The sequence below is a fragment of the Callithrix jacchus genome, chromosome Y, assembly GCF_049354715.1.
Source record: "Callithrix jacchus isolate 240 chromosome Y, calJac240_pri, whole genome shotgun sequence".
Taxonomy (NCBI): Eukaryota; Metazoa; Chordata; class Mammalia; order Primates; family Cebidae; genus Callithrix; species Callithrix jacchus.
In genome coordinates this window covers 5854257-5868270 of record NC_133525.1, presented here as the reverse complement: position 1 = coordinate 5868270, position 14014 = coordinate 5854257, and the positions used below count along the sequence as shown (strand labels likewise).

At 41.1% G+C, this 14014-nt stretch overlaps 1 protein-coding gene across 1 annotated transcript; it reads right to left on the bottom strand.

The window, feature by feature from the left end:
• Positions 1–433: 433 nt before the first annotated feature.
• LOC144581322 (ATP-dependent RNA helicase DDX3X-like) lies at positions 434–12465 on the bottom strand. The gene is made up of 17 exons (XM_078364506.1): positions 12372–12465; positions 10619–10679; positions 9585–9632; positions 7260–7374; positions 5824–5979; positions 5644–5743; positions 4871–5006; positions 4053–4138; positions 3725–3823; positions 3480–3640; positions 2928–3072; positions 2679–2823; positions 2262–2443; positions 2070–2187; positions 1631–1784; positions 1139–1272; positions 434–932 (listed from the first exon to the last, which is right to left on the bottom strand). Exons 1-17 carry the CDS (start codon positions 12405–12407, stop codon positions 853–855), a joined length of 1956 nt encoding a protein of 651 aa, XP_078220632.1. The 5' UTR covers positions 12408–12465; the 3' UTR covers positions 434–852.
• Between the last annotated feature and the right edge of the window lie 1549 nt (positions 12466–14014).

The following is a 14014-nucleotide window of genomic DNA, read 5'->3' as shown; positions in this document are numbered from 1 at the left end:
CATCATTTTTGACGGCTGCATAATAGTGCCACATTTGCCTAGCTTAGAATAAACTTCTCAAACTTTTTTAGAAGAGAAACTGCTGTGTTTATTTCAGTTAACTTTAAGAGCTCTTTCAAAAATATTAATGGGTATGGTGATACATTCCACCTCCTCACCACTGGAATGGCTTATTTAAAGAGGGTAAGTTTCTAAGCGCCCCTCCAGGATACACTGAGAAAATCAGAACTTACTATAGGTTGGCCACATAAAAAAAACAAACAAACTATGCTTTAATGCTTTAAGATGATCCCCCACCCCCCAAGACTGCAAGAGTCAAGCGGTCCGAATGCAGGCTACTGTCTGAAGATGTTTTGTTTTGTTTTCTCCCCGTTTATATTCACGGATGAATTGATGATTCCTGTTGAAGTTGTATCACACCTGTGTGCCACGGTTTGATTTTAGGCCGAGGTTAGTAAATTTATTTTGTCAAAACAGTGGGTATCGTGAGCATGACTGATCCAACAGGACATCAAAGTAGGAAGCTGTCTAAAGTTAAAGTCACAGTATGTTAACAAACAAAACGATCCTTAGCCACGAACTTATAAATGCAGTTTGGGGTGGGACTGAAGCAGGAGGGGAGAGTTAAATCCAAATCACAGCAATTAAGTCTTCAAACCAATTTCTGAATAGGGCTGCTGTTTTATTTCCTTTCATTCTTCTTCTTGTGACTTTGAGCTCCCTTGAATTTTCAGGACAATCACTGCTGGTAACGTCCTGCAAGTTCTTGAGGTGACACGACACAGTCTGGCTCAGTTACATGTGGTTTGCATATTAGCTTGTTTGTAAGGGTGACTTTGCTGTGAAGCAGATTCAGTTGCCCCACCAGTCAACCCGCTGGAAGTCATAATTTCCTCCATATCCATCACTATTGTAGAAGCCTCCATAGCCACCTATCAAGAAAAATGTTTAAAGAGAGAAACATTAAGTCACCTTTCTTTTTTTTTTCTCAAGTACTCTAACGTAAACCCAACAAAAGAAATCTAGTGTTAAGAGTTTGTGTCCCTCAGAAATTAAATTTCCCCAATGAATTATGGTATGAAAAACAGGACTCACAAGAAAAAGAAAAAGCCCTTCCTCAAGGAAAAATTAACATTACCTCTACCAAATCCTCTGCTGTTGCCGTAACCACCTCCACCACCGCGGCTGCTGCCTGCACGACTACTACTGAAGCCAGAACTGCTGGAGCCACTACTCTGTCGACAGTCTCTAGCACCAAATCCTCTGCTGAATCTATTATTGAAAGCAAAAATATAGCATGGCACTGTAAGTCCAAAGTTGGATTAAACAGCAAATTCCTGCTTCAAGTTCACAGTTCCCCATTTAAGTTTTCAGTTCAGTGCCATTATGTTCTCATGGGAACTGTACCATTAATGTCCCAGGTGTTCTAGCAGAGTTTCTAAAGTACTCAGTAGTGAAGAACTGACACCTAACGCCATGTCAACCTTTCTAATAATTACCCCTTGCCCAAACGTTTATGTATTATAGTTGAAAATAACTGTTTAACCCGTTACTCGGGGAAAAGCTAACTCTGAAAGCTTACTGCCCCCAATAGGTAATACCAAGAGGGAAGGCTCACAACAGTGCGTACCTTTTAGATCGTCCACGATTGCCACCCTTGTAGTGGTGTTCGTAAGCCATACTTTCCAACCAAGAAGGCACTTCTTGTTTAGCTTCTACAAGAAGATCCAACAAATCCTTTGCAATATTCACATTTTTTTCGTTAAAGAATGAGGTGGCAAGGCCTACATAGATCAAAAAAAGCACATGAAGTTTCCATAAAGCAGCATGCTGTTCTTACATTCCTATATCCCTATGTAAAATATTGTAAGTCCAAAACTAAAACGTGACATTGTGATTTGCAGTACAACCAAATCAAACGGACGGAAAAAAAAATTTAGTTGGCTGATTAATCTAAAATTTTTCCTCAGATATAAACGTTCTATTTTTAAGGTCCTTTGTCAAATCTTTGCTGGGTGCATCACAATAATAAAACCAAAATAAATAAAACTCCCTAACAAAATTATTACCCAGGTTTCCTACACGTCCTGTACGGCCAATACGATGCACATATTCTTCAATATCACTCGGCAGATCAAAATTGATAACGTGTCTCACATTTGAAATGTCTAGTCCTCGTGCTGCAACCTGAAAAATAACTTTTATTTTAAAAAAAAAAGCACTGTACAAACATGATTAATTAAAAAATAACGTTTACATACAGCTGTAGCCACAAGAATTGGGCTTCTCCCCGAGCGAAACTGGCGAAGGGCCTCCTCTCGATCTCTCTGTGATCGGTCTCCATGAATACTAGTACAAGCATGTCCTTCATGGTATAAGAAATCCTCCAGGGAATCTGCTCCCTTTTTGGTCTCTACAAACACCAAAGTCAGTGAATCCCTCCCTGAAAAATCAGAAGGCTTTGTTTACTCATAATGAATTAGCATCGCTGGTTAATCTAAATATTAACTGGGTTAATTCTAGTCCTTCTGCTAGAATAAATCTTGGAGGCAATTAATGTAAACATTGTTATAACTATGTTTAGAATGAGGAAAAGGCAAGGGAAGGAACAGAAGAGATGTAAAGAGATTCTCCTTACATGTAACTGACACTATTATTATTATTATTCATAATTTTACCTGTTGCTCCCAAGATATCAAGCAGAAACGACCGTTTATCTAAGTCTTCCACCCAAATTACTTTCTGTGTGATGTTCTCAGAGGTAGAGCCTACTCTGCCGACAGCTAAAAAGATATATTCATCCAAAAAGTCACGAGCAAGCATCTGAAAAAGTGAGAAAAATACTCAATTGCCTACTTTAGTACACAAATTATCTAAATATAATAAACACATATGCTCTAATCAAAAACGAAAACATCCAACAATACCTGTATTTCTTTAGGAAAAGTAGCACTAAACATCATGGTGTGACGAACGCCCTTTGGTGGCATGGTATCTTGTTCAACGATGCGACGTATCTGAGGTTCAAATCCCATATCCAACATCTTATCAGCTTCATCCAACACTAAGTACCTGTTATGAAAAACCCTCAGTTGATCCTGGATCATTAGATCTGACACACTAATTACTCGGTATGTTGCCTAACTAATTACACTAATGTACTCCCCTCCATAAGGGAATATTCCAGTGCCACAAACAGATACACACACGCATGCATGCACACATGCGCGCACGCACACACACAGAGACAAAATGGCTCAAGATTACAACCAAATTAGCCACATGTTGATTGTTAAAATAAAGCTTAGAGCCTCAATTAAAATTTCACTTACTCTTTAAACAAAAAGGTTAACTGCAATTTTCAAAACTATGTGGAAAATTAAATTATCGAAGCTCAGGCAGCCCTAGTAAAAATACTACAGAAGTAATCAACTTCTAATACAAAAAGAGGCGCATCCCATATGTAAAAACTGACGTACTTGCAGAAGTCTAACGCAATCTTTCCTCTTTCCATCATATACACTAGACGTCCTGGAGTGGCTACTAACAAGTGGCATCCACGTTCTAAGTCCCGAATCTGCTGACCAATATCAGCACCACCATAGACTACACAAGGACGAACTCTAGATCGGTATGAAAACTGTAAGCAAAGAACATGTCAGTGGCCATAAAAACATCGTTTGATCAAGGAGAAAAGCAACAATCACTAAAATGAGTATTTTACTTTTCTGGCTTCCTCATAGATCTGTACAGCCAATTCTCTCGTTGGGGCTAAAACCAAGGAAACTGGATATTGCTTGCGGCGCCCACACCTTCCGTTTCCCTAAAAAATGAAAATAATTTACACTTTCTGGCCAAAAACTGTAATTCTTTTTTAAAACTTACCAGTTTCCTTTTATAATGTGCAGACTACACCTACAGACTTATTTTCATTGGGTGAACGGGGTGAAAAAATAAAAATAAGGTGTAGCTGGCCTTGTTTAGAAAAGTCAACAGGCATTTGCAAAGCCTTTTTAAAACAAAAATGTCTCATTTTACAGCAATACCTTTACCTTCACGGCCTTCAAAGCTTCTCCTGGACCATCTGTATATATCTGACTCAGTATGGGCAAAAGAAATGCTGCCGTTTTCCCAGAACCTGAAGACAAAACACTGACTTATCATTTCTGAATATTAATCGTTGATAAAGTGTTCTCGATGCTCTCGAGAATTACAGGAAATTTTTTCTTACTCCATTTCCAATTTTCTAGGACGTACAGTAAATTTATACGGCAAACCTAAGGAGTAAAGCGACTTCTGTGCTCTACTTTCAAACAGTACATTTTAATTTGTACAAAACACAACCATTTTGTCTGAAAAGTGGCAACAACTTTCAGTGCAACATTTCTTTGTAGTGGCTCTATAGTGTTGGAAGGTAAAGCAGGAATCAGTAAACTTTCTGTAAAGAGCTAACAGTACATGGCTCTTGCAGGCCAGTCTCTACAAGAGAACACTTTTTATCTGTGCCAAATCTCTGGCTAACCTCTACAGCACAGACATAACAAATGGGTATTTATATTCGAATATGGCTGTTGAAAAATACACAAGTGCTAGGTTTCAGATCAGGCTGCAGTCTGCTAACTCCCGTGGAGTTAACTGAAAAAGATGCAGTTCTGTTTCTTAAAGAAGGTATTCAAGCTGACAATTTGCCATGCGCTTCCTCAAGATGCCCAGATACATCCCAAGGATCCAGAGGTACAGACAAAAAGGCACATCCCCAAGCTCTCTCAAATGCTAAACACAGGACTCAGACATCCCTTCAGAACATACTACTTTTAAAGTAAGCCCAATTAGATATTCTTAACTTTTGCTTTTTATCAACTAAGCTTACCTGTCTGGGCACAAGCCATTAAGTCTCTTTTTCCCTTAATGATAGGAATGGCATGTTTTTGCACTGGAGTAGGACGAGTATAGCGAGTAAGCTCAATGTTCCCCAAGATAATTTCTCCCATGTCAATATCACTGAACTGTCAGGAAATGTAGCCGGGTTAATCAAATACAAGTAAATATAGAAGTAAACATGACAGATATAAAATGCTGTATCTTTTGCAATTTCTGTTTTACACTACCATATTAATGGAAGTAACCAAACTGTCTGTGATTTGGTTTACAGATGCTATGATTTCAGTTAAAGAATCGTGGCATTTTTTAACAAAATGGACTCCTGGGTTTAAAAAATTGAAACAGCATTTGGAGGCAGGCATGGTGGCTCGTGCCTGTCGTCCTTCTTCTTTTTCAGACAGAATCTCACTCTGTGGCCAGGCTGGAGTGCAGGGGCGCAATCTTGGCTCACCTTAACCTCCGATGCCTGGGTTGAAGGGACTCTCCTGCCTCAGCCTCCTGCATAGCTCAGATTACAGGTGCGTGGCACCATGCCCAGCTCACCTGAGTGTTTTTAGTAAACACGGGGTTTCACCACGTTGGCCACAATGGCCTCTATCTCCTGACCTCATGATCTGCCCGCCTCAGCCTCCCAAAGTCCTGGGATTACAGGCGTCAGCCATCGTGCCCGGCCAATTCCGAGACTATTCTTAATAGTGGCATTAATGTTTCATAATCCAATGGGTTTGCATTAAGAACTTTAAGAGTCAAACAAAAACTTACGTTTTCAATATGTGGTGGACAGTTACTGCCGGTTGCCTCTACTGGTATTTCATCGTATTTCTCAAAGTTAATCCCCGTGTTTCCTCCAGAAAACAGTTCCCTGAAATCAGACAATTATTACATGTATATAAATTGTTACGAAACTTATGGCTTAGTATAACATGTTGTTCAAAAACTTACCGCTCTAAGCGTTCACTTGGTGGAAGTGGTTTTGACCAATCATCTTCATCCGACTTGTCACACCAACGACTGTGTCCACTCCGTTCGTATCTACCAAAGCCAGTTCTGTCACGACTGCCAATACCATCATATTCACTCCGTCCACGATCATCAAATCTGAATGGCACGAGCAATCAAAAATACACGATTTAGCCGATATCGGATTATCACCCCTCTAGAAATGTCCTTGGGTATCAGCTGACTTACTGAACACAACCACCCTTAAACGATGTCAGCAACTCAGTGTTTACCTCGTGTGAAATAAGCCCCTCTAATTAACCAGCGCTTATGTGTAATCTGTGTCTTCGTTCTTAAGAAAATTATAAAAATTTTTATAAAATTACACAGCTTAGACATCTCATGCTAAGAATTAGGTTTAGATACTTACAACTAGTGCATACTTTACATCTTCATTTAAGACAGTACCATCTAAACATATTTACTGGTATCATCTAAATATATTTACTGGCAGGAAAGCAGGAATAACACATGAAATTTTTTAGATATAACATTTTTAGATATAAAAAAGTAGAAGACACGTGACAAGAGAACATTTTTCTTAGAGTTTTATTCCTGTTTCTGAAAAACAAGACAGGATCAAATTCAATTATTAGGGTTTGTTTGTTTGTTTGTTTGTTTGTTTTGAGATGGAGTCTTGCTCTGCCACCCAGGCTGGAGTGCAGTGGTGCCGTCTCAACTCAGAGCAGCCTTTGTCTCCTGGGTTCAAGTGACTCTCCTACCTCAGCCTTCTGAGTAGCTGGGACTACAGGCACATTCCACCATACCCATCCAATCATTCTATTTTTAGTAGAGATGGGGTTTCACCGTGTTGGTCAGGCTGGTCTCGAACTCCTGACCTTGTGATCCTGCCACCTCGCCCTCCCAAAGTGCTGTGATTACAGGCATAAGCCAACCCACCCGGTCCCGTCTCTACCAAGAAAAGAATAATTAGCCGGCCAGGTGGTGGGCGCCTGTAGTCCCAGGTACTTGGGAGACTGACGCAGGAGAATCACTTGAACCCAGAAGGTGGAGGCTGCAATGAGCCCAGATCGTGCCACTGCACTCCAGCCTGGGCAGCAGAGCAAGACTCTGTCTCAAGAAACACGCACGCACGCATGCACGCACACACACGAAGCATTTAAAGCTGTCGCAGACTGTATCATTTAAGTTGAAACAGACTTCATTGTGTCAAATAGTATATTCGTCTAAATTAATAAACTACTTTTAGTAAAGAACTCTCAGTGCCAACAGAGCAATGATAAACCATCACTCTGCTTTAAATCCATGAGTAGTCTCTTAAAGATATGCTCAAGGACCAGTGTAAGTATGAAGAATGAGAACTTGCCAAATTAAGATTCCTAAACTGCTACTGTATAAACACACAAGCTGGGATTTACCTTCCACGATCACTGAAATAACCAGACCTTCCTCTTGATTCTCGAGACCCAAAACTGCTATATGCATCCTTATCTCTGCTGCAACTCCAACCTGAACTGTCTTTATCAGAGAATCCTTCAATAAAAAAAGCAAAAATTGAAAGCTGATGAGACGTTTACACGATTTCCATCTTCCCAAATACGAAGTCCTTCACATGTAGTCTTCCTTTATCTTATCCTGCTGGGAACAAAGGTCAACAGGTGCTTCACATGTAGTCTTCCTTTATCTTATCCTTGTGGGAACAAAGGTCAACCAACAGGTCCCATAAGCAGAATTTTTACAAGCGTTAATGTGTTCTTCTACCAGAGATGATTAAATGAGGCAAAGTAATCTCATGACCTGAGAACAACGTAGCCTGCATGTAACACAGCTATGATACTATCACCACAATAGTAATTGTTTTCATTCACCCCCTAAGTATAAATGTTATGTGTCCAACACGTAAACCTACTCCAATGCAATTATTTACGATGTCTTTTTTTAAGCTATGACTGATTAGGAGGGATTCCAACTCCCTCACTTTTAAGCTCAACTTGTAGCTAGTGCAAGCGATGCTTCTGTTAGTTTCCTAGCTATGATCCTGACATCTTTGACAAATCCTGAATAACGTAACGCAAAAGGTGTTAAACCTAAACATTTAACGTAAGCTATGTATAATACACATTTTGGAAAGGCCCAGCTAAAGACTACCTCAGGGACTGTGGATTACCTTGAACTAAGAGAAGAGATCTACATAATCAGATAAAAATATGTCAGGCCTATTAAGACAGAGAATTTCTAATTACTCTTTGAAAATTTCAGGCAGGGGACAGTAAAGATACAGCAAATTAGGTTTTCCCATTGACACTGCTCTAACTTGGAACATCACAACCCATTTCTTAAGTCACTATGGCATCCTACCACCTAAAAACAACGTTTCTCGAACTATTCACATAAAGTTATTTTAACACAATCTCGCATTCAGAGATGGTCAAGACTTTCTATTTTACTGTTAACAACTAAAACTAAGTTGTTACAAACATCACTGTGTGCTACGCTCATACACACACTACTGGCCTACCAAGAGTCCAAACATAATTGTGTCATCTTAATACCCTCAGTGAGAATAAACCTATACTTGAGTTTTAAAAACCCTCATTATTACCTACTTTCATTGTCTACAAACTGACAAAGGAATGACAAGAGCAAACTTGCTGGAGGGCTTCCCTAATCCAAACTTTTAATTAAATGTTTAAAGTTACAAGTTTATAAAGTTGTCACTTTTCATTCTCCCCTGCTTTTAAAAATCCAGTATTAGACAAATGACCCATAGTACTTCCCACATTAAGGAAGTTAGATGGTTAACGTCTCTTCCATCCCCGCAAATACTAAAATATTGCCAACTCTTCTTAAGGCACTTAAGACACCTCGGGTGCAATTCCAGCCAGATACAACACTTAGCATGCTTGTGATAAAAGAAACTCTGCAGTTACTCTGAAAAAAGAAAACAATCCTTAGCAAAGTGGTCTTCTGATAAACACATACAGACTTAAAAACAGGGTACAGACTAAACAGAGAAAAACAAAGTCAACTGCAAGTACTCTACCCACTCCACACCCCTTTATCATTAGCTTCTTTCCTTTTGGTTTTAAATATTTTTCCTGACATTTCCTTCTCCTAGAAATTTTTTGATGTGCGTGAGGCACTCAAAACATCACCCCAATTAAACTTTTCTAATGAACTCTTCTACCTTACAAATTTGATAGGAAACAACCCTAGGTGTTTTAATGCATTTCATACAACACCTTTCCAATGAAGTTGTCTGGGTTGAAACATATCCCCAGCTCATTGAATGTGGCCCAAAGTGATAATTTTACAACTGTTAACTAGTCCAGAAAAACAAAACACCATTTCACTGTGGCAACTTTTCAAGACAGCAGCAAGCAGAAACTTTACCACCAGACAGTTTCTTTGACATAAGGCATTCGCAAAAATATGCCACTTTCAAATTCAAACCACACCATAAATGTTACCAACAGATACAGTACCATAGTTAACCTACTTGGTAGGTTAACGACACAAACCCAAATTCTTTGGGCTCAGTCTGCCACAGGACACAATAAGTATCCATCATTCAACATTCGAGGAACTTTTCCGAGGACAGAAAGTGCTAGTTCCTAAAGACAGTCCAAAAGAGGCACAGGAGGGGACAAAAAGTGTTCACAGACTTCCTCAAGTCACTCTTTTTCCCTAGGCTTTGATGAGCTGCTAAAGGTTACATCTACAAACTTGCCTTAAATACATACCTTTAGACGCTTCTCTGTTCCGTAAGTGAGGAGGTATATAGCGTCCTTCTAAAAGAGAAAATGTAAAATTAGAAGCCTATGACATCACCACGACGCTGCCTATTCAGAAAACGTCTATGAAAAGATAGGTCCTGGAAAACAAACTTCTAAAACCTGTATTTCATACAGGAAACTACTTTGCAAGATGAAGGGGAAAAAATGCTTACTCGAAAATACGCTGAGAACCAAATGTATTTCAGTAGCTAGTAGTGGTTATTTAATAACCATGTTTTAAAAGGCTCTATTTCAGATAACTGCTACATGAAATCAACACTGATCATTAAACGCGGCCATTACTCCAACGTAACAGTGTCGTAGAGAGAGAGGAAAAAAAGGTTCTATGTGCTATACTAAATCATCTACCCAGGAAGAGGCTTTTTTAAAATGTCCAAAGATTAAAGTGGAGATACCATAAAAACACATGAAAAGTTGGAGAGTGAAAATTTTCTGGAAATTTCTGAATCCCAGGTCAAGGGATCCTCCTGCCTCAACCTCCGAAGGCAGCTGGGAGTGCAGAGACGAGCCACCACGCCGGGCTAATTTTTTTGTATTTTTAGTAGAGCCGGCGTTTCACCGTCCTTGGCCAGGCTGGTCTCGATCTCCTGACCTCAGGCTCTACCCGCCTCGTCCTTCCCAAGTGCTGTGATTACTGGCCTGAGCCACCGAGCCCAGCCCAAGGCTCCGTTTTTAAAAAAGAGTTTTCGGGCCGGGGGAGCGATGGGCTCACCCTCTAATCCCAGTCGTCTGGGAGGCCGACGTGGGCAGGTCAGGAGATCTGAGATCCAGGCCATCCTGGCTAACGTGGGGAAACCCCGTCTCTCTCCTCATAATATTAGCCAGGCGTGGCGCGCCCGTAATCCATGCTACTCGGGATGATGAGGCAGCACAATCGCTTGAACCAGGGAGGCGGAGGCTGCAGGGAGCCGAGATGGCATCTCTGCACTCTAGCCTCGGCTACAGAGCGAGGCTGGGCCAAAAACAAAGGTTTTACTTACTGCTTGCTGTACTTGCTCCTCCACTCTGTTTCTCAGAGGAGTTCAGGTCCAGATCCGCAAGCTAGAAAAGAGGTATCAATAGCTCACATGCTGACACACAAGAACAGATAAGATCACAAGCGACAAATAAGAAGACCTGGATTCCAATCTTATCCTGTACCATACACTTGGCTGCTGGGACTGCCTGGCATTACCCGACAAGATTTTAAAGATGCTTAAGTCTATCAACCATGACAAATGCAAATGGCACCACCTGAATACCGGCAGTTTCATACCAACAAAGTTCAAATTCATTCACTCCAAACAAATTTTCTTGAACAATTTACCATGGTAAAAGCTTTCCAAACAACAACAACAAAAAAATCTACCATCCATTTCTCAGTAACTTAAACAAACATTCAATTTAGCTACAGTCGTTAATAGTAAAATGTTCCCAAAGACAGTGGTTTTCTTGATATCCTAAACCTAAAAATAAATGGACACCGGAACATTTGAAGATTCCTTACGGTCGACTGGCGCCAAAGACTGTGCAACTATTTTTAAGGCAGATAAATTCCTAGACATCAAAAGTTAAAATAATAAACCAACTTCACTATGTTTTGAGTACTGTGCAGCTTTACACAGCTGTCATTTCATGTTTGACGCTCTATGAAGGTGGCAGTATTCATTTCTCCCATTTTAAACATCAACTTCAGAGGTCTTTGGTGACAAAGTTAAAAAGCGACACATCTTTTCTTTAATGCTTCTAAAATGACATACCCATTCTTAACTCCTGCCTCCTTATACGGCTAGATTTTAAAACTATAGGGGGAAAAGGTGATTTCGCTTTATGGGCTTGCAGCATAATGCTTTACCAAGAAGTACTCAGTAGCGGCGGGCGGTGGGGGGGCGTGGCGGTGGGGGGGGCGTGGCGGTGGGGGGGGCGGACAATCACCTACGTCAAAATAGGTTGCAAGAAACAAGTGCAACGCCCAGAGCAACTTTGTCACCTCTCTGAACAAACCTTCTACGCCATAACACGCTTACATATGTATTGAAAGTTCAAGATACTATCAAATTAAATGCATCATCGATTAAGATACTGTATTTTAAAACTTCGCCATCTGAATCTGGTTACTACTTAATTCTAGCGAAGTAGACAGTACGCTTTATCAAGAGTTAAGTGTTGCCAGTTACATAGAAAACATTGTAAACTCGTACCGCCGAATTCTCTATTCCTTAGTTCTCTGTTTCTACGGTCTATTTAACATATTAAGAATCAGTAAGTTGCAGGCCTTAATACGACGCAGTGAAAAACTATCTCAAAAGGCAGACCGTTAAATCCCTCAAACCGCACCTAAGCTTTATCCTTTATTCATTCTCTCCCCCAGGCGTGGGAGGCAAAAATGCAGGCATAAGGGTCCGAAGCACTGCAGTGCAAACTGCAGTAGGTTCCTGACACGGTATAGGAGCCTGATCTCACACGTACACCACATATCCTGCCCCGTCGTCGGGCAGACTTCAAAGGTAAAGGATCTGCCCTTAATGGAAACAGAGTTAGACCTATATCAACATTCCTTCTGCGGTAAAAAGAGAGTAAACCACAAATAACCTGTCCCGCGAATCAACCGGTTAATCTCCTACGGGCCTAGTTCCCGTATCGCCTAACGCAAAGGCACAATACTACACAAAAGGCGCACAGTTTTCGGCTAGCCGGCTATCCAGTGGCTCTCCGAGTTAAGAAAGGGGTGTAGCGCAATCCTGGATCCCTAACCTTCAAGGTGTCTTCCCGCTGGCCTCTGCTTTCCATTCTTTCTAAGGCAGGTCAAGAGAAGCAGGTGGCGGCCATTCGCCCTCCCCTCGCCGCTGTCGGTTTCAGGTTCTTCTACGTCACAAAACTGCCACACCGGAAACGCGGACCCGGCACGCTCAGCATCCGGTCAGCGGTTGCTCCATCCGTAAGGGAAGCGGGCAAAACAAGATACAGGACGCTTGTTTCCCTGGGCTTCATAGTCACTCGCCTTCAAGAATTCCATAGGCCCGGCCCCTGCAAGGACCACAGCGCTACTCAACTCATACAACCGCATCCAAGACTGTGGCCACTCGCCGGAGCCAACACCATACTCTTTGTCCTCGCTACACACAGTGACTGGGTGGCCTGCATGCACTTTCTGCCTAAACGAGACTTCCGTGCATATGTCACGGGCGCCTCGTGAAGGTCTAACCGCTAGACTGGAAAAAAAAAGTCCCTTTTTTGCGAACCGCCGCCTTCCCCGCCCCTGTTGACTAACCGGTCAGTGGTCGCACATGCGCGTCTCCGCGGGACCGCTCATGCACGCCCAGAAGCCGCCATTGCGGGCGGCCCACTACCCTAGGAGAATACCGCGTAAACACCACCCTTCACGCTGTGGCCACCGTCCGGTCTCCCGTACGTGGGCTGTCATGGTCTCACACAGTTTCTTTCCCATTTCCCCAGAGTCCGAGCAGGGATGCTTGGCTAAGAAAGTAAAAGTTCACTCTGAACCTTTAAATTTGTAATTCTGAGATAAACTTACTAAATTCATTGGCAGCTTTCAAATTGTGCAAACTCACCGAAGTATATTATTGTGAGCTCAAGTAGATTTCAGTTAGGTGTTTGCCTTCCGAAAAGTGAATCTATCTCTCTCTCTGGAACTTCAAAACAACCGTTGTATTCCTCAATATTGTCTATTACTCTTGCTGAGCTTTTGCAACGCGTCTTTGTCGATAAGATGTACATTTCTTTCTCCTGTTACGCGCGTGTTAACGAATACACTTTTATACTTTTTAATATGAGACTTAAAACAACCCTTTTTGTTATTCAGTTTTCTTCCCTTGAAAAAATCGGATTATGGGCATATTCCAAGGTTTTTTAAATTACAGTTTTAGCTTTGCTGAAAATTAAGCACAATGAAGTGCTCCAGACATCCAAAAAATGAAACGTAGTCGTTGTGGAGCTCAGTCACTGGGGGAACACAAACCTGACACAGAACAGGTTCTGTGAATAGTCTCACAAAAAAGTGAAAAACAAATTACGGTCACTTTTGTCTGGTGGTACACGGGTATTTTGGGTAAAATAAAATTATACTGATGTTCATCTAACCTTGAATTGAGCTTTCGTGACAATGTCTGAACATACCACATAATTCTTTCTCTGGATGTGCTACAAAAGAAACGTTGGTGTCTCAAACCCACAACCATAGTCTTGTTTTGTTTTCTTAAGTACTTACATTTAACCAAAAATCACCATCCAGTTCCACGTGAAGTAGATTTCCCATCGTTATAGTGCTAAAGTAAATTCAGATACCACTGTCCACTACTATGTATGTATGTATGTATGTATGTATGCATGCATGTATGTATGTATGTATGTATGTATTTATTTATGTAATATAGGTG

Bases quoted from the DNA above. Each gene is read 5' to 3' on its own strand.
- LOC144581322 (XM_078364506.1), bottom strand. From the start codon at position 12,407: ATGGAAAGCAGAGGCCAGCGGGAAGACACCTTGAAG. The intron at 10,680-12,371 runs GTTAGGGATCCA...CCTCTTTTCTAG, and splicing joins AGCGGGAAGACACCTTGAAG to CTTGCGGATCTGGACCTGAA. The intron at 7,375-9,584 runs GTATGTATTTAA...TTTTTATTGAAG, and splicing joins GAACAGAGAAGCGTCTAAAG to GATTCTCTGATAAAGACAGT.